This window comes from Heterodontus francisci, chromosome 3 (genome assembly GCF_036365525.1).
Source record: "Heterodontus francisci isolate sHetFra1 chromosome 3, sHetFra1.hap1, whole genome shotgun sequence".
Lineage (NCBI taxonomy): Eukaryota > Metazoa > Chordata > Chondrichthyes > Heterodontiformes > Heterodontidae > Heterodontus > Heterodontus francisci.
The window spans coordinates 69,456,886-69,476,868 of record NC_090373.1 but is presented as its reverse complement, the minus strand read 5'-3'; the positions used below and the strand labels follow the sequence as shown (position 1 = coordinate 69,476,868).

General features: G+C 47.3%; 1 protein-coding gene across 1 annotated transcript in view; it reads right to left on the bottom strand.

Moving 5' to 3' along the window:
• Positions 1-19,983, bottom strand: part of LOC137367075 (adhesion G protein-coupled receptor F5-like) — a 91,341-nt gene that overhangs the window by 9,945 nt on the left and 61,413 nt on the right. Inside the window, exons 15-20 of the mRNA XM_068028539.1 lie at positions 18,916-19,084; positions 17,066-17,224; positions 14,935-15,054; positions 11,094-11,287; positions 10,528-10,648; positions 9,685-9,890 (exon numbers count right to left, since the gene is read on the bottom strand). Coding sequence (XP_067884640.1) covers positions 9,685-9,890; positions 10,528-10,648; positions 11,094-11,287; positions 14,935-15,054; positions 17,066-17,224; positions 18,916-19,084 — 969 coding nt within the window. The remainder of the gene's footprint in view (positions 1-9,684; positions 9,891-10,527; positions 10,649-11,093; positions 11,288-14,934; positions 15,055-17,065; positions 17,225-18,915; positions 19,085-19,983) is intronic.

Here is a 19,983-nt window from a genome sequence, read left to right as displayed (position 1 = left end):
TTTGAGCATCAAAAATCAGGAAGGTATATTGGCCTTGGAGGGGATTGGCCAGAATGATAGCACTGCTTAAAAGGTTAAATTATTTGGCAGGTTGCATAAACTTGGTTTTATTCCCTTGAGTTTAAAATGTTGAGGGGTGACCTAATCCAAGGGCTGAATGGAGATGGGCTAGGAGGCAGGAGGGCTGGTAAAATGGCAGAGGAATGCATTGGGAGGGGAGCCCAACACCTTACTGTCGTTGCGGCATATTACCAGTGATGGGACCCTCAGCAGCTCAGCTGCCCAATTGTGTCAATTATGTATCCAATTAAGGGCCACCACCTGCCGGCATTTTACTGGTGTCAGAAGGGACCGCTGCCACGTGGGAGACCTCTAGGTAAAGCTGGGCGGCTTCCCAGCGGGTTCCTGGGGGAAGCCTCCTCCATGGCCTCTCCATGATCCACAGAGGGCCCCCGCCATCCCGGATTGCCAAGAGCTGCCTGCCTGGCCCTGGCATGGTACAAAAAAAACCTTACCTTATCTTTGAGGGTGCCTCGGAATGAAAGTATGCAGAGTGTGCAGCTGCTAGTGTCAATCAGTGTGTAATGATGATTTGACGACAGCACTGCCACTTTGGAGCTCAGTGCTCCAGCTAATGCCCTCTCTTTACCTTGCATACCTGAACAGAAGTTCAGCAGCAGGAAGAAATCCCGCCCCAAAAAACAAACACTGTTTAAAGGGACCAATTACTTTCAGGTTAGTTTCTGAATGATTTCTACTGGCTCTTGTTGCGATTATAAAAGGGTTTGGTGGTTTCCAGAGTTGGTTAAAATTGCTGATGTCTATAGGAAGTCTATGTGCTGAAGGACTTTGTCCTGTGGTTGTGAAGGTGACAATGGTCATGCAATTTTATGTGCTGTACTCCTTTCAGGCTGGAGCAGGCAATATTTGCAACTTCACCCAGTTTGCTGTCCATTGTTGCATAAAAGGGGTCACAAGGGCTCTGTACTCCAAAAGAGCTAAGTAAATTTCATTCTCTTTTGTCAGAGAGAAGTAGGCAGAGCGAGCACATGACTTCGCCTGGATTACTGGCTTCCATATGGTGCAGGGAGTCATTGACTACACAGATGCACTTTGTGGTGCTGCTGATCAACTCCGAGATGTACCGCAACCAACAGGGATTCCATTCTCTCAACGTCCAGTTGGGTTGTCATGCAGATCAATGCTCGATATCCTGGCAGCAGTCACAATGCCTAATTGTAATGAGGTCCACTGGGCCAGCTGCATTTGAGCCACCACGACAAACCAGAGGGTGACTACTGGGTGACAAGAGCTATCCACTGTCTATATGTCTTATGACTCCGGTGCATTATCCATGCACATGTGGCAGCATGCATATAACAAAAGCAATACTGCCAGAGGAAATGTGATTAAGCAGCCCATTTTGGTGCTTAAACAAGGCTTCCATTGCCTGAACCATTCTGGAAGTGCCCTGCAGAACTTGGCAGAGCATTTGTCATGGGTTGCTGAATGCTGCACAACTGCGCCATCATGAGGACACTGCCCTAAACAGGGACCAACTGAGAAGGGGAATGAGGAACAGGAGGAGGAGGAAGAGGGGAGGCAATCAACACAGCCACTTTCTGCCTTGGCTGTCCATGCCAACTCATTTGACTGCAATTATCACAATCCCAATTCCCATTCACCAACAGTCCCACGCCTGACCTTCCCTCTGTCACTGAACATCATAGTGTCCTTGTGGCGACAATGCAAAAATAAAGGAACTACAAAGCAAACATTCCAAATCAAATTTATAAATCAAAACATGCCATATTGAATACATAAGTCAACTGATCACCCTTGTGCATTCCCTTATTGCCTGTCTTCCACGTACGTTTTCCTGTCCTAGTGCTCTTATGCTGTGCTACCCCAATGGCTGCAGCATGACTGGTGGAGGCTTCTACTGTCAGTGGGTGAATCTGCAGATGGACTTGCAGGACACCCTGGAGCAGCTCTGGGCTTAGAAGGCTGGGCTTTGGCATACACCACCTCGGCATGGGTGCCAAAAGTCTGGGCTGGCTGACAATAGCAAGAGCACTAGTGGAGTGGCAGTGGTGGGAGCATAAATGCTATCATCCTGAGAGAGAACAGAAGGTTTGTGCTCCACAGAGCCACTGTCACTCCCTCGAGATGGTGCCTCAGCAATTTTAGCAATGTGTTGGAAGACAGATTGCTTGCCTGCTGGAACACCCTGCAAATCCTTTTGAGCCCTGGTATCTGCAGCTTTGATGGCAACAGTCTCAGATTGCATGGCAGTAAGCCGCTCTTGCATAATTTTAGCCTCAGCTTCCACTGCAGCACCCAGATGTTCAGTGGCTTTGGCTTGTGCTGCAATGGAAGCTGAGACATAACATCAGATGCTGCATCATGGATGGGGTCCGTAAACGTTCTCATGGAGTTGATCATCACTTCCTTGCTGGAGAGGATGGGTTCCAAACTTTGCGCAAAGCCCTGTCCCAAGTTGGTGCCAGACTCTTCCATGCTCTTTGACATTAGCTGGCTTTCTGGCAGGATTCCCAATGTACCAAGCATTTCAGTTTGCATAGCCATCACGTTCTTTTGTAGGTCGCCCCATCGAGTCCTCTGCAGCAGATCTTGTGTGTGAACGCATCCTCCGCCAAGCTGGCACCTGCCTTACCCTTTCTCCCTGCCCTGGCTGCAGCCCACTCATGCCCAGTATCTCAATGGGCTGGATTTTAAGAGCCTGTCGCCGCTCCTGGCAGTGAGCTAAAAAAATGGCCGAAGTGCTGCTGCAATCTCCAATCACGTGGAGGGGACGAGCTGTCCAACGTTGGCAATGGCGCCAGCTGCCAGTGTGCAGGCACTGGTGCCATTTTTAAAGGGCAGCCAGCCCTGCTGGCAAATTTGAATTTTTAAAGTGAACCCCCCCCAAAATTGACACCTGTTTCCAACCCCCCCCCCCCCCCCCCAATAAAAATTACATTTGGGTTTGCTCTTTCACCCCACACAACAGTTACCTTTGAATTCTGACCTTTCCCCCCCACAGACTGTACAAAGTTGAAAGTTCACCATTTCCCACCATGCCCTACACTCATAATGTTTATTTGACCCTGTCCCCTCCCCTGCCACACTGAAAATCTTAATTCCTCCCTCTTCCCACCAGTGTCACGCCAGCTTTCCCCCAATGGGGAATTGAAGGCACGGCAGTGCCGGCCGCCACACTAAGGATTGCGGCGGGCTCGGAAGATTGCGGGAAAGTTCATTTAAATTTATTCATATCATTAATTTACATATTGAAATGGTGTTCCCATCGTCCAGTGGCAGAGGGGCCGCCACGAAGCCTTGCCGTTGCCGGGAGGATTGGGCTGGGCCCTCTCGGCTTCGGCCTCCACGGCGGGCGTCTGCTGGGCCCTTCATCTGCAACCCCTGCCATGGAGCAGGATGTCAGGGCTTGGTAAAATGCAGCTCAACATGTGCAGATCCCACCTCTAAGCTATCGTCTAAAGTCCAAGCACTGTCAGTTTCTGTGCTGGTGACTGGGAGTGTGAGAGTGAGTGGTGGTGATTCTTCTTCATCACAGCCTTCCTGATCTTCCACCTCTTTCTCTTCCACCACTGCCTGACCAGGTTGCCATTTTCTTGGGTACCTGAAAAAGAAAAGCATAAGGGTAGAATTGTGTTGAGGGGAGGGGGGAAAGCAAGAGGTGCTTGCTTTTTCTTTATTCATGGGGTTAATCAAGCATCCGTGACCCTCGCACCCATTTTCAGGGGCTATCCAGTTTTAAGGCCTAGGCTGGGATTTTATCCAGGCGACGGAGGTCTTGACCTCCGGCAAAAGCTCCGCCGAGAAACCCGCGTCGCCCCTTCAGTGGGAGGCCTGCCAAATCAAGTGCCAATTAGGCATTTAACTGGACAGTGGCGGCCTTCATGGGATCAAGGCGACGGAAGTCCCACCCTCTGAGAGCTGCTGACCAATTGGAGGCAGGCAGCTCTTTAACTGAGCAATGCTACCGTGGAGGCGGTGGTTGCTGCTGGTGGAGTACCTACCTGAGGCCCAGGAGCGGCACTGGCCCCAGGTCACAGGGAGGTCAGGGGAGAAGGGTATTGCAGGGTAGATGTTGTGAGGGAGGGGGATGTAGAGGGGTCGGCAGCAAGGGCAGGGAGGTGGCTCTCAGTGGGCTCCCCCTTCCCGATGCCGGGTCCTCCGTTTAGGTACTAAATGCCTTTTAATGAGGGACCTCCTCATGGAGCCGGCAAGCAACCCACATGATTTTTTTTGGCCGTGCTTCCTGTGCAGCGACAGGCCCATCTGCCGCTTGACTAATTGCAGCAGTGATGGGATGAGCCTTTAACTGGGCATTAATTGCCCACTTAAGGGCGTCAATTGGCAGCGGGGTGAGAAGGTCATTCACAGGCCTTCCTATCCCAGACTTAATCTTGGCGGAGGCGGAAAAGTGGCGGGGTTTCCTCCTGCCATAATCCTACCCGATTACATGCTCTCCCTGCCTGCAGGCCCACCATGGGGAAGAACATAAAATTCCGCCCCCCCAAATTTTTTAAAGTATTTGCTTATAGAAAAGATCCAGGTTTTGTTGCTGGGATCAGGGATTGGGGCAGTTGGGCTGGTGGTGTATTTTGAGTGTCCAGTGAGGACTTGGGGTGGTGTAGGGATCAGCCAGGACATGGAGTCCTGCCAAGGGCACTGGGGGTAGTCAGTGGTATTGAACCTATAGGGAAACCCTCCTCCGCAGCTTGAAAATCAGAGTATCCGCTATAAGCGTTTGGAAATGTAGCCAGGAGATGTGTTTGGAATAAAAGCAAAATACTGCAGATGTTGGAAATCTGAAATAAAAACAGGAAGTGCTGGAAATACTCAGCAGGTCTGGCAGCATCTGTGAAGAGAGGAACAGAGTTAACGTTTCAGGTCTATGACCTTTCATCAGTGTTTGAAAGGTGAGCATTAAATTAAGATAAAGACCTGTGGCAGAATTTTTGCCATGGAGGCGGGAAACAGGAGCTTGGTCTGTTTTTGGGACAGAAATCTGCCTCCAATGGAAAACTGATTAAAGTTCAGATTGCCACCGGAAGCAAGCCCTTAATTGGTATGGAGACAGGTTTCCTGTCCACGTAGAGTTAGTGGGGGCGGGAACGGAGGTGCATTAGATGAAGTATGGGACTGATTTAGACTTCCCACGGCAGCCATCACTGAGGCTTCTGGTTGTCCTGAGGGAGAAATCTGCCGTTTATGCCAAAGCCTTTCACTGCACCAGAGGGAAGTGAGATGTCACAGGGGAGCTGGAGGCCTGGCACCCGGGACAGGGCAGACACTTGATTCATCAACATGGACCTAATGCTGGTGGCCCTGAGGGAGAAGAGGGAGGTCTTTTTCCTGGAGGGTGGCAGGAAGAGGCCACCTTATCATGCAGCAGTGGCACCTCTCTATTCAGTGTCATCACCCTCTGCCTCCAGTTCCTGCATCTCTCTCACAGCCTGCTCCTGCTCCTCTCATGCTGTGCTGTCTTCTTCAAGGGCCTCACCGCCCTCAAGGTCCACACCTCTCTGGAGGGTCATGTTATGGAGAGTACAGCAGACAACCACAATGACCGAGACCCTTGCAGGAGGGTATTAGAGGGCACAACCCGACTGGTCCAGGACCAGAACCGCATCTTCAAATGCCCAATGACCTGTGCAATGGTTGTCCTGCTGAGCAGGTGGAATTGGCTGTATCGCTTTTGTGCCTCTGTCTAGTACACCCATAGAGGGGTCAGTAACCATCTCTTCAAGGGATTTCCCTTGTCCTCCAGGATCCATCTATGCACTTTATGGGTTGGAGATGGCTTGGACTGACGGAGGATGAAGGAGTCATGGCAACTGCCAGGAAAGTGAGTGCGCATGTAGAGGAAAATCTTGTTGTGGTCACAAACCAGTTGGATGTTGAGGGAGTGGAAGCCCTTCCTGTTGATGGATCTGAGTGGCCGGATGCTGGGTATCTTGATGGCCACATGGGTGCAATCAATGATGCCCTGCACCTGGGGGAATGCAGCGATGGAGGCAAAACTCAACGCCCTCTGTCCCTGCAAGGTCACGTCTGTCGTTAAATGAATGTCCTGTCTAGTTCTGGCAAAGAGGGCATCAGTGATCGGCGAGATGCAGTGATGTGCAGCTGTTTGTGAGATGCCACTACGGTCTGCAGCTGATCCTTGGAAGGAGTCAGAAATGAAGAAGTTCAAGGTCACAGTGATTTTGACAGCCACTGACAAGGCATGGCAACCAGTGCTGCAAGTTCCAGGGTCTTCGGCGACGAGCTCACAAATCTCTGTGACCATCTTCCTGGAGAGTGCAGTCTCCTGTGGCGCTGGGTGTCGGCCATCTCCAGGAATCTCTGTCTTCGTCGGTAGATCCTGTGTTGATGGTTCAGCCTCCATTGCCTTCCTCCCTCGTTTGCCTCTTCCATGCCCTCCTGCTGATCGGGCCACTGTCCTTCCTGCGGAGGGTGCTGCCCCTCATCACCACTGGGCCCAAAATCTGACAGTTATGCCCCCATTGCCAGCTGGGGTCTTCCTTCTGGGCAGGTGGCTGCCCAATTGTCCCTGGCAGCCATACCCCCTGCTCTTCTGCCCCACGATGCTGGGGATGCCGCCCCCATTCAAAGCCTGGATGCTGACTGCCCACTCTCCCTGCCACCTCTGCAGTGCCTAGGGTACCCCTCTACCAAGTACAGAGTTCCCCCTTTGCCCCGCTGACCCTCTTATGGGGTCAAGGTAATTCCCTGGGTCAGCCATGAGTGGCTCCCCACTCTATACATACCTGTCTTTAGCTGGTTCATTTCTGAAGTAACCTGTCCAGCACTTTAAAAATCAGAACTGGAACCTCTTGAAAGCTCTTAATAAGTTTAAACTATCTTAATTGGCTTGAATTGAAGGGAGAGCAGGATTCCTGTTCCCCCTGTGCTGCTGTTTATTGCTGGTGTGGGATTGGTGCCTTGAATATGACATGCTGCCCAGCCCAGTATTTTCAGGGCCCACCTGGCTCCATTCCTGTCTAAAGTCAGCAAACACTTTTATAATACAATGTAGCTCCCCAACACCAGGAGGTGATTTAATCAGAAACAAGGTAGCTAAATGAAAGGAAAGGGTTAGGGTTAGGGTTAGGGCCAGGGCCATGGCCATGGCTATGGCCATGTTTAGGGCCAAGAATTTATGCTTTGGGTGCAGTCAGTGACCTGAGTGCAAGTTGCACTCAAAATTATGATAGTTTTAAGAAGTAATTTTTTTGCTCAAGTTTCTGCTCAAACCTCATTTGCAAATTGCGGAACATAATTTTTTTTTTTATTCATTTATGGGACGTGGACAATGCTGGCTAGGCCAGCATTTATTGCCCATTCTTAATTGTCCTTGAGAAAGTGGTAGTGAGCCGCTGCAGTCCATGTGAGGTAGGTACACCCACAGTGCTATTAGGAAGGGAGTTCCAGGATTTTGACCCAGCAACAGTGAAGGAACAGTGATATAGTTCCAAGTCAGAATGGCATATGGCTTGGAGGGGAACTTGCAGATGGTGGTGTTCCCATGCATTTGCTTCCCTTGTCCTTCTAGGTGCTAGAGGTCGCAGGTTTGGAAGATGCTGTCTAAGGAGCCTTGGTGCATTGCTGCAGTACATCTTGTAGATGGCACATACTGCTGCCACTGTGCATTGGTGGTGGAGGGAGTGAATGTTTGTAGATGGGGTGCCAATCAAGTGGGCTGCTTTGTCCTGGATGGTGTTGAACTTCTTGAGTATTGTTGGAGCTGCACCCATCCAGGCAAGTGGAGAGTATTCCATCACACTCCTGACTTGTGCCTTGTAGATGGTGGACAGGCTTTGGGGAGCCAGGAGGTGAATTACTCGCTGCAGGACTCCTAGCCTCTGACCTGCTCTTGTAACAATGGTATTTATATGGCTACACCAGTTCAGTTTCTGGTCAATGGTAACCCCCCAGGATGTTGATAGTGGGGGATTCAGCGATCGTAATGCCATTGAATGTCAAGGGGAGATGGTTAGATTCTTGTGGAGATGGTCATTGCCTGGCACTAGTGTGGCACGAATGTTACTTGCCACTTATCAGCCCAAGACTGGATATTGTCTAGGTTTTGCTGCATTTCTACATGGACTGCTTCAGTATCTGAAGAGTCACAAATGGTGCTGAACATTGTGCAATCATCAGCAAACATCCTCACTTCTGTCCTAATGATTGAAGGAAGGTCATTGATGAAGCAGCTGAAGATGGTTGGGCCTCGGACACTACCCTGAGGAACTCCTGCAGTGATGTCCTGGAGCTCAGATGATTGACCTCCAACAACCACAGCAATCTTCCTTTGCGCTAGGTATGACTCCAACCAGCGGAGAGTTTTCCCCCTGATTCCCATTGACTCCAGTTTTGCTAGGGCTCCTTGATGCCATACTCGGTCAAATGCTGCCTTGATGTCAAGAGCAGTCACTCTCACCTCACCTCTTGAGTTCAGCTCTTTTGTCTATGTTTGAACCAAGGATGTAATGAGGTCAGGAGCTGAGTGGCCCTGGCGGAACCCAAACTGAGCATCACTGAGCAGGATATTGCTAAGCAAGTGCCGCTTGATGGCACTGTCGATGACACCTTCCATCACTTTACTGATGATTGAGACTAGACTGATGGGGTGGTAATTGGCCAGGTTAGACTTGTCCTGCTTTTTGTGTACAGAACATACCTGGGCAATTTACCAGGCAGATGCCAGTGTTGTAGCTGTACTGGAACAGCTTGGCTAAGGGTGCAGCAAGTTCTGGAGCACAGGTCTTCAGTACTATTGCTGGAATATTGTCAGGGCCCATAGCCTTTGCATTATCCAGTGCCTTCAGTCATTTCTTGATATCACGTGGAGTGAATCGAATTGGCTGAAGACTGGCATCTGTGATGCTGGGGACTTTAGGATCTTATATAACCTTATGTAATAGGGCAGCATGTTAGATCATAATCGTTTTTTAATTTCACATTCAGAAATGTTCCTTGATATATTTAAGAGCAGTAACTTGGTGCAGCTTTATTAATACAGCTGAAAATGGGTTTATCACAAAAAAATGAGCATTTCTAATCATCGCATCTTGTCCATCATCTCTGAGAAACCCAATTTTAAGTAACTAAAAATGACTTTAAAAGCTATAAAGAATCATTTTCCAGTTACATTGGTGTACAGAAGTCAGCTTCTTAGTTAATGAAAAAAATCTAAAAGCTTTTAAAAAAAATGCCTAAAAAAATATGCTTAATTTTAAGAGCATCCTTGAAGGCCCACAACTGGGCGCAATTAACGGAAACGCACAATGGTGATTGATTTGATCGGTGTGGTTGGTGTGGCATTGCCAGTTCTGTGGCCGGGGCTGCTTTCTTGTTCTTAAAACCAGCACAAAAAAACACGGAAACTCAACTTGTATTGAACATAACTTGTGCTTGAAATTCCTCCAGCTTTTGCGCTGCTATGGCTGATTTCAGGTAAATTGCACTGAAAAAAAACCCAAGAAATTCCTGCCCAAGATCTATGGAATTTGGGAGCAAGAACAGGACCAAGTTTGAAATAAGAGTAATACCATAAAGTAGCCCATGCATTCAGAGCTGAACCATCCAATCCAGCCACCTTTAATCACTAAATAAAATTGAAGACTATGATAACAAAAAACATACCTCAGCTAAGTTCAGCAATTTCACTAATTCTTCAAGTGTACAGTTTTTAAACACTTTGTTCCATTGGCCATTCTTATTACAAAGTCTTATTATTTTTCCAACTCTGTTTTCTTCACAGGAATGATTACTTTCTGCATATAAACCAGCTTTGGTACTTTCCCAAACACCATCTTCATTCGTTTCATGTTCGCAAAACTTGTCATTTTCTGAACAAAAATTTAAAAGAGAGAAACAAACATCAATGGGGAATGAATAAATGGTTTAGTCCCTTTGCTACTATATACATCTACATAATTTCATTTATTTCCTCCTTTTTGCTCACCCATAAATTGTATTGTATGAATTATATTCCATAACTGAGACAGTAAGTGCTGCCAATGGCGATCTTTTCAGAATCTCCTTGATCAGCATGGTCAATGCTACATCCTCCCACTTGTTACAGCCAGGTGCGGAGGGGGTCTCAAACTCCCCTCTTGCCCCTTCCTCTTATTTGACCACAACAGGGCTTATTCCTTTTAAACAGTGGTGAGTGTTTTACCTTTCTCCTTCACTGTGATTGCGAAAGAACCAATCGGACAGGTTTTCTTGAGTTTAAATAAGAAAGAGGTAAGTTTATTATACTTAACACTCTAACCTGATTTAAAAATACGCTACGCATTCACGCACACAATCACATGAGAATCATACACACACAAGTAGATTACAGCAGGGAAAAATAGGTTTGGTGATTGGATTAAAGTCCAGAATAATGGAACTTAAATACAGTCTGCAAATCCAGTAGTCCTCAGCTGAAGCTGTATTCTTGAAGTCCTTGCCAGTCAAAGTGCACTTTGGTTGGCCTGCTTTGCTCAGGGTTTTCCTGAAGGTAGAATTTGTAGTTGGCTCTCATCCCCCGGTTGCTGGCTGCAGTGGTCTGTAGGCTTGGAGTGCCCCCCCAGTTGCAGACGGTTTTCACTTGCTGTTTCTGGGGAGAGAGAGAGAGAGAGACAGGGGAGCAGCCGCCTTCTCAGCTACTGTCCACTTGGTTACTGCCTGACTGCTTGTCTATGTAACAAAACTCGTTTCTTCAGAGTTGAACGGGGGGTTACATGGTTCTTCTCAATCCCCTTTGTTTCTATTGAAGTTTTTCTGGAATCTTCTAATGAAATTCAAGGTTTTACATGTCCCAGGATGTCCATTCACACTTGGAGGGGGTTGTCTCTTTCAAAGTCAATGGGTGGGATGGCCTTGATGGCCATGCTAATTAAGCCATTCTAGGTAATTCAATCACTTAGAGCAAGCCATTGTCCTGGCTGGGCTTCTTGTTAGACCTTTTGTCTCCAGTCCAATCTCCTGGTATTTCAGATGCAAATGGCAGTGGCCATCTTGGCTGCTAGTTTTTTAAACAAAGTAATTCATGACAACGCTACGTCATCGCCGACGTCATCAGGATGCGCCGCGGTGCGCACATGCGCAGGCGGTCTCATGGCCTCTGCGCATGCGCTGCGGTCCAGCTTGCCAGGACCGCTTTGCGCATGCGCAGAGGGCATGAGACCGCCTGCGCAGGTGCACACCGCGGCGCATCCTGATGACGTCGGCGATGACGTAGCGTTGTCATGAATTACTTTGAAAGTGGAAGGAGGAGAGGTTTCGTCGGGCATTTTCTCGCATTTTATCTGAATTATTTATTCGTTTTGGAGATTTGCTTCATTTTTATTTGACACAGGAGATTGTTCCAAGGTAAGTTGCTCTGCCTTTGTAAGTTGCTTTGAAAACATTTCCATTGTCTGGGCCACTGCATGTTCTCCAGTCCCTGTTGTAAGCTGCTCTGAAATCATTTCCATTGTCTGGGCCACCGCATGTTCTCCAGTCCCTGTTGTGAGTTGCTGTGTGCAGGCAGTACATGTGCTGCAACCTACCATCTTAACGGTCACTTTCGTTTTTGTAACGTTTTAATGGAGAGCATTCTGTATTTCTTATCTCATCATGTTTCCCGTGAGGAGACTGGACTGGCTGCAGCAACAGACTCTCCGCTGGCAGCAAGGACTGGCTGATGAGATGGAGCCATTTACTATGCCCAACAATTGCCCGGAAGCACCTTCGGATACAGGTGGCCACGCGCTGGACATCAGTCACGTGTCACAAACCCTGGACCCTGAGCGTCTCACCCCCTGGCCTAATGATCTGATGGACCATACATATGCCTGCCTGTTCAAAGCTCCACTTCCCCTACCTGCGGTACCCTTTCCTTGCTGCTCAGTTACACAGTCACCTGTTCCTGCACCCATCAGGGCAGTGCACATGGGCACACAGTTACCTGCTCCTACACCCATCAGAGCAGTGCACATGGGCACACAGCCACCTGTTCCTACACCCATCAGAGTAGTGCACATGGGCACACAGTTACCTGCTCCTACACCCATCAGAGCAGTGCACATGGGCACACAGCCACCTGCTCCTACACCCATCAGAGCAGTGCACATGGGCACACAGTTACCTGCTCCTACATCCATCAGAGCAGTGCACATGGGCACACAGCCACCTGCTCCTACACCCATCAGAGCAGTGCACATGGGCACACAGCCACCTGTTTCCCCATCCGCCTTTGTAACAACCATGCAGAGCCTTGTGAGACTCCGCAAATTGCCAGCTGCTGCCTGTCAAGCAGAGAGGGCGTCCAAACGGGTCAAGCACTTGGGGAACATTCAGCAAGAAGAGACTGAGCACTAAAAGAAACAAGCATGCTGTGTCCAGTGGTAGCACAAATGTGAATGCTCTTGCTGTGAACACAACTGGTGATAGTAGTAGGCAGGATTAAATGGGAATGGATGGGAAGACACATGAGTAACATAATCACTAGCAGGGAACTGCTGGGCTAAATGGCCAGCGTTATGTTCATAGCCCAAAAGAAATGTGCTTCTTTTCCAGCACCCTCACATCATTCATGTTTTCCCTGAGAGCAGCATTGAACCATCACGAGATAGGGGCAGTCACATCATCCTGCCTCCTACAGCTGAGGTGGGTACTAAGTGATTCATTGGCGGTGTTATCAGTACATGCCTTTACCGCAGAACACAAAGCATGCTCAACAGTAATTTCATTGGAGGGAGGGAAGCTCTGACACTGATGTTCTTTCCTTATTTCTTTTCATGTAAAACGTGCCCTTGAGAAAACAATCCTTGACACTTAAGGACGGCATTCAAGCAAAGGAGGCAGTGCAGGAAAGGATGCAAGGATGTGCTGATCCCTGCATCTGAGGTGGGTAATAAGTGCTTCATTGGCGATGTTATCAATTGGTGCCTTCACTGCAGAACTTAAAAAGGTGTGCACAACAGTAATTTCAATGGATGGAGGGAGGCAAGCTTTGACTCTGATTTGCTTTATTTCTTTTCATGTAAAACATGCCGTCGAGAAAACAATCCTTGAGACTTAAGGTCAGCATTCAAGCAACGAAGGCAACTGGATCATGCTGCGGAGCTGGTCACGATGTGGAAAGGAACATTGCATTTATGGATGAAGTGGGAATGCACATTGGGATGCGTTTGGGGGACATTCAACAAGAATAGACTGAGCTCAGACTCTTGTGACTTTGCCTTCTTCACATGGACAATACAGTAGTGGAATAGAGAGCCAAGCATTCATTCACCACAAGGCTCTCCAGGAACAATCTCTTTAGCTGTGCATAGCAGAGACTCGGCCTGTCTATCTAACGGGAATGCTGGAAACACAACACTCATGTATCCATGCACAGCAGTTCCTCGGATGCTTAATGAACTTAATAAAACTTCTCAATAATTAACCCCAGAATTGTTGAGGTTTTGTTTTGCATGCTATTTCCCCGACTTTGCAACTGCACTTCAGATATTCAACTGTGGTGGAGGGGTGGAGGTAGGGGGGTGGAGGGAGGGGGGTAGATGGAGAGGGGGGAGGGGTGGGGAGAGCAGGGAGGGGTGGGGAGAGGGAGCATGCAAAATGCAGGGACCAGACAGTTGCAATGCCTGAAGTACTGTGGAGAAGTAGGGGAGAAGCAACTGGATTGGGCATCCGCAGCTGGATGGAATGGCTGAATGGAGAGCGCCGGATGCGAGAGGCCGTAGAGAGCTGCGGGGAGCGAGTGTGCGAAGACCTCGGTGTCGCCGGGTCCAGGGACTGGCCGGTAAGTCTTTTGCTGTTGTGTTTCTGGCGCATGCACAGAAAAAGGCACTCCTCTTCCGCTCCGCTGCTCCCCCCCCCACCCCCCCACTCCCGCCCTTCCCTCTCTTCCCCCCCTCCCTCCTCTTTTCCCTCCCTCCCTCCTCTCTTTTCCCCCCCTCCTCTCTTTTCCCCCCCTCCCTCCCTCCTCTCTTCCCCCCCCTCCCTCCTCTCTTTCCCCCCTCCTCTCTTTTCCCCCCTCCCTCCTCTCTTTTCCCCCCCTCCCTCCTCTCTTTCCCCCCTCCTCTCTTTTCCCCCCTCCCTCCTCTCTTTTCCCCCCCTCCCTCCTCTCTTTTCCCCCCCTCCCTCCTCTCTTTTCCCCCCTCCTCTCTTTTCCCCCTCCCTCCTCTCTTTCCCCCCTCCCTCCTCTCTTTTCCCCTCCCTCCTCTCTTTTCCCCCCTCCTCTCTTTTCCCCCCCTCCCTCCTCTCTTTCCCCACCCTCCCTCCTCTCTTTCTCCCCCCCCTCATCTCTTTCTCCCCCCCTCCTCTCTTTCTCCCCCCCCTCCTCTCCTTCTCCCCCCCTCGTCTCTTTCTCCCCCCCTCCCTCCTCTCTTTCTCCCCCCCTCCTCTCTTTCTCCCCCCTCTCTTTCCCCCCTCCCTCCACTTCCCCCCCCTCCACTCTTCCCCCCTCCCTCCTGTCTTTTCCCCCCCTCCCTCCTGTCTTTCCCCCCCTCCCTCCTGTATTTTCCCCTCTCCCTCCTGTCTTTTTTCCCACTCCATCCTGTCTTTTTTCCCCTTCCCTCCTGTCTTTCCCCCCCTCCCGCCTCCCTCCTCTCTTTCCCCCCTCCCTCCTCTCTTTTCCCCCCTCCTCTCTTTTCCCCCCTCCTCTCTTTTCCCCCCCTCCCTCCCTCCTCTCTTCCCCCCCTCCTGTCTTTCCCCCCCCCTCCCTCCCTCCTCTCTTCCCCCCCCTCCTGTCTTTTCCCCCTCCCTCCTCCCTTTTCCCCCTCCCTCCTCCCTCCTCTCTTTTCCCCCCCTCCCTCCTCTCTTTCCCCCCCCCTCCTCTCTTTTCCCCCACCCTCCTCTCTTTTCCCCCACCCCCCGACACCCTCAACGCTGCTTCCCCGGCCCCCGCTCTCTCACTCCGGCCATTGTATACTGCTACGTGTTCGTTAGGTTGCCTCTGTGTGATTCTTTGAGCAGTGCCATCTTTAGTCCTGGCAGCTGCTACAGTCGCAATCTGTGACGTTTTCGTGGCACATGCTGTATTTGCGTATGTGCCAAAACAGTGCCACCTACCGTTCGCGTTGTCAACAAATGCGGTCTTTTTTTAAAAGTTACTTGTCGGGTTTTTTTCCATGAAAAGTCTAAGGTAAGCTTCCAACCGATGAAATTAATATTTCCCTTTTGCATATAAACTACACACTACATGTTACAATACATCCGAGCACCGGCTGTGCTCCATTAATATTCTAGTATACTTGTTATTCATTTCAAGGAATGAATGATATTTGATATATGTATCAAAGTTAAAATTTATTTTGGCTTTATTCTGTTGAAGCCTGAAATTTCATCTGTCTTAGAGAGGAAAATTATAGCAAATATATGTTATTTACTTTTTATTAAAGAAAGAACTTGCATTATATAGATTTCTTTTGCCTCAGGACGTCTCAAAACATTTTACAGCCAATGAATTGCTTTTTAAGATTAGTCACTGCTGTAATGTCGGAAAGCACTGTAACAAGTTCCAAAGATTTTCCCAATAAAAGAATTACTGCTGTAATGTAGGCAAATGCAGTGGCCAATTTATTCCCAGCAAGGTGGCACAAACAGCAAAAAATGTATAACTATTTAGTATGTTTATAGTGTAGGGAGTAATGTTGGCTAGGATATTGAGAGAACTCCATAATCTTCTTCAAGTAGTGCTACGGGATCCTTATGTCCACTTAAATTAGTATATTGTGTTTCGATTCTACATCTCAACCAAAAGACAGTTGGGTCACTTATATTGGCTCTCCGACTGTTGCCCTCTTAGGTAGAATCCTCAGATGGGTGACCATAATGTGGCCTCTTTCAGGTGTGAAGTCACATTTAATGAACATATTAAATACTATCATGTACATAGGATCTTGATTGTTATTCTGAGGTACAAATGGGTGTTGCGCGTGCTGTGCACATTCTGCCTATTTGTATCAAGCAGTAAGTGACCTGACATGCGGTCCTTGAAGGGACCATTACAGGCTGGTCAAAAAACGGCCTAGGAAAAGCCTGTTTTTTTTCTGGTGGGTCTAGATGGAGTATAGATGGTCCTATTGCCTCTGACAATGCACTGCTCCATCAATACTGCACTAAAGTCCTGGACTGGGGCATGAATCCTTTTGGTTCAGATATGAGTGCTACAAACTGAGCTAAGCTGGCTCTCATTAAATTGGTGGTCAAGTCATTGATTTAAAATCATATACCTTGCTCACTGTAAAATGTTTATATGTGATTTAAGATATACACTGAGTACAACATAGGCTGCTATAATTTCTCACATGAAGCATGCAAAAATATACAGAACATGTCAATTAAAGAATTATGACAAAACTGCACATTGTAATCCAGTTGAGTTGAAACTGTAATTCAATGTGCTAAGAAATTATAAAAAAGGAAACTGCGATTATTAATAATTATCTTTTCTGGTCCCAAGCAGACTGGTGATCAGCTAAAGTTTGAGGAGCCATGTCTTTCCCTTACCCCCAAAAGTGATCTTTCTGCCCTCCCCTTCCCCACCCCCAGAACATCCACCTCGAAAGCAACATACGTCCCTAATAAGAAGCTTGAAACAGAAAACCGGGGTACACACGAGGACAAGGTGCCCTTAAACTCTGTCAACCGAACAAGAAAGCTTCTTCAGCATCAAAGCACCTGAAAAACCTGTACCAGATTCTTTCCACCACAAAGAGATGTCATGGAGGTTGGGAGGATGCATGCGAGACATCCTGACATCAATTATGCTTCCCTTACAACAGGGTCCCTTGGCTGACAATTTAAAAGATTTATGAGACAAAGACTGAGGATCTTGACCCACCTGGATTTCAAAGTTGCCAGCTGCCAGGAGGGAAGCAAATCAAAGGACCTAGGCTAGATGAGGCATCAATGTAGCAGGAAAGACCACAGACAGTAGCAGATGGTCCAGCAAATCAATGAATAGGATTGTTTTCTTTGCTGTTAGCATTATATATTATGTAAGAAACATTTTACTGAACGTGGAGACAAATGTTTTACTTACCACTTACGAGAATAATGTCTATAATTCCAGATGTGTTTTGATTTGCTAAATTTTTAAAGGTGCACCTATACTTCGTACTGTTTTCAAATGTGTCATTTATTCCAAAACTCCAACACTTTGTGCCATTTTGAGTTAGTATTGATGCATTTGAAACTCCATCTGAAAATAAAAAGACTTGCAATTATATAGCACGTTTCATTACCTCAGGAAATCCCCAAACACTTTACAGCCAATGACGTACTTTTGAAATATAGTCACCATTGTAACGTAGGAAACGAGACAGTCAATTTGCACACTGTAAGCTCCCACAAACAGCAATGTGATAATGACCAGATAATCTGATTTTTTGTGATGTTGTTTGAGGTATATGGGTAGGACTTTTAGCCTCCTTAATAATGGATTCTAGTATTTTCCCTATGACACATGTTAGACTAACTGGCCTGTAGTTTCCTGATTTCTGTCTCCCTCCTTTCTTGAATAAGTCTTACATTTGAGATTTTCCAATCTGCTGCGACCTTTCCAGAATCTAGGAAATTTTGGAAGATCACAACCAATATATCTACTATCTCTGCAGCTACTTCTTTTAAGACCCAAGGTTGCAAGCCATCAGGTCCAAGGGACTTGTCAGCCTTTGGTTCGAATAGTTTTCCCAGTACCTTTTCCCTCGTGATGATGATTGTTTTAAGTTCCTCCCTCCCTTTTACCTCTTGATTTTCAACTATTCTTGGGATTTTTTTGTGTCTTCTACAGGGAAGTGTTGTGGCCAGGTGGGTGATGGCATGGCTTGTTCCCACTGCTTACCTCCCAACTGACAGAAGCAAATGTTTTTGTTATGATGGTTTAAACCCCTTGTGTTTTATTTGTCAAATAAACAGTCAGTGATAAGTTTTCTTGTAGGTTTAAAACAGAAGATGAACACTATTCATTCCTGAAATGGTCGCAACCACACCCACGCACGCAGTCATTCACACACACACACATAAAAGAATAGATGGAGATGAAAATGGTAAATCGTTTAAAGTGAGGTAGGTGTTCGGGTTCACGTTAAACCTGTTGAATCTTCTCGGAGAACGGTTTCGCTTTTAAAGTTGCAGGCCTGGGTGTTTGTAGTTTTCTGGTAGTTAAGACTTCAGAATGGAGGCAGTTGTCATTTTTAGTTTTCTGCTGTACCAAATTGAAGTGTAGAATTCACAGCAGGGCTCCTTTCCTGTTTTGGCTGGCCTTTCTACAGCCCATTCTTCAGTGGGAACATCCACACTGACCTCACTTTTAGTTTCCTTGTGATTTTCCCAAGTGTTATTTTTTCACCTTTGGTTACATTACCTTCCCTTTTTCCTTTACTTTGGGGGTGGTTTTCTCTTAATCTGGCACACTCGCAGGTGGCTGTCCAGCTTCCACTGCACTCCTCAGTGGCATTTCAGCTAGGTGAGGCATCTCCCTCACTCTTGGCTTGCCTGTTTGGGAACTTTCCTTATCCCTGTTTAAATTGTTAAAGAAGGCTCCTGTTAACCATACCTCTGGTGCACCCTATTCAACCTCTGCTACTTTTATCTCAGCTCCTTTAAATTCCTCTGGTTCTATCTTGGTCTCTTTAAATTCTACTGGCTTTCCCTTAGCCTCTTTAATCTATTCTGGTCCTATTGCCCCCTATGGGATTTTTGGGACTTCCTCAGCTCTCTGGAGCTTTGCCGAATTTTGTTTGTTCCCCTTGGTTTCTCCAGTCTGTGGACTGCTCTGAACCCTCTGGATACAATTGCGCTTCCTGCCAAGTAATTGCCCGTAATAGGCCGACCTCTGCACTGGGAAGTTCCAAATGACCCTGACCGTCACTACACTGGTGACCAACTTACCCTGCAGGTAAACGTTAACTAAGGGAATCTTCAAGCATTTGCCAGTTAGTCCTTTTATCAATACCATGGTATTTGTTCTGTTTTTGGGTGGTATTACTGTAAACTTTGCTACAAGTAGTGTTTGTAGACAACCGGTATACCTGAGGATGGTTAACTCTTTACCTGGTGCCTGGGATACAAAAGGAGTCATTTTTCCTTTTTGCAAAAAGTTCTTAAGTTCTTATAGGTATTCTGATCTGGTACCACATTAGTACACATGATCATCACTTTCATAGCTATGAACACTGTCTTGACTGCAGTGCCCCTGTTGTTTTTTTGGAGTACCAACAATCTGCCTTGATAGGCCCAGATTTTCCACACTGGAAACACATCGGGAGTGCTCCTACTGGTGTATCATCTGGGTTCCTTCTTTTAAAAGTAGGAGTCTAATCTGGTTTTCCTTCCCTATTTCTCAAGTCTATTTTTGCTTCATCTGCATCCCTCTATTCTCTCTAGCCTATAAGAGTTACTAGAACAATTCTTTTCTGGGTTAGGGGTCTGTATATTAACGCATAGTTGTCTGCCATTTCTGTTATTTCTTTTAATCATGTAACTCTTTGCTCATCAATATGGATTCTTATATTAACTGGGGTGCTATTTTTAAATTCTTCCAGCAACATCACTTCTCTCAAATTTTCATATGAGGGTTCTCGCTTCAGAGATCATGTCCAATGATCAAAAGCCATATGTTTAATGAATTCAATGTAAGTCTGGGTGGACCTTTTCCTCGTGTGTCTCAATTTATGTCGACAGGCTTTGGGTACTATCTCATATTCATTTAGAATTGCTGCTTTAGTTTGTTCATAGTCAAAGGAACTCTCTTCTGATGACAGAGAAAAAGCTTTATGAACCCTACCCATGAACCTACCTTGTTCAAAGTGAGTCCAATATGCCTTTGGCCATTTTAACCTGGTAGCTATTTTCTCAAAGGGGATAAAACATGACTCAACCTCCTCTTCATTAAATTTTGGCACTAACTGGGAATGTCTCAGAACATCAAAGATTTGCTTCAAATTGGGGATAAGATTT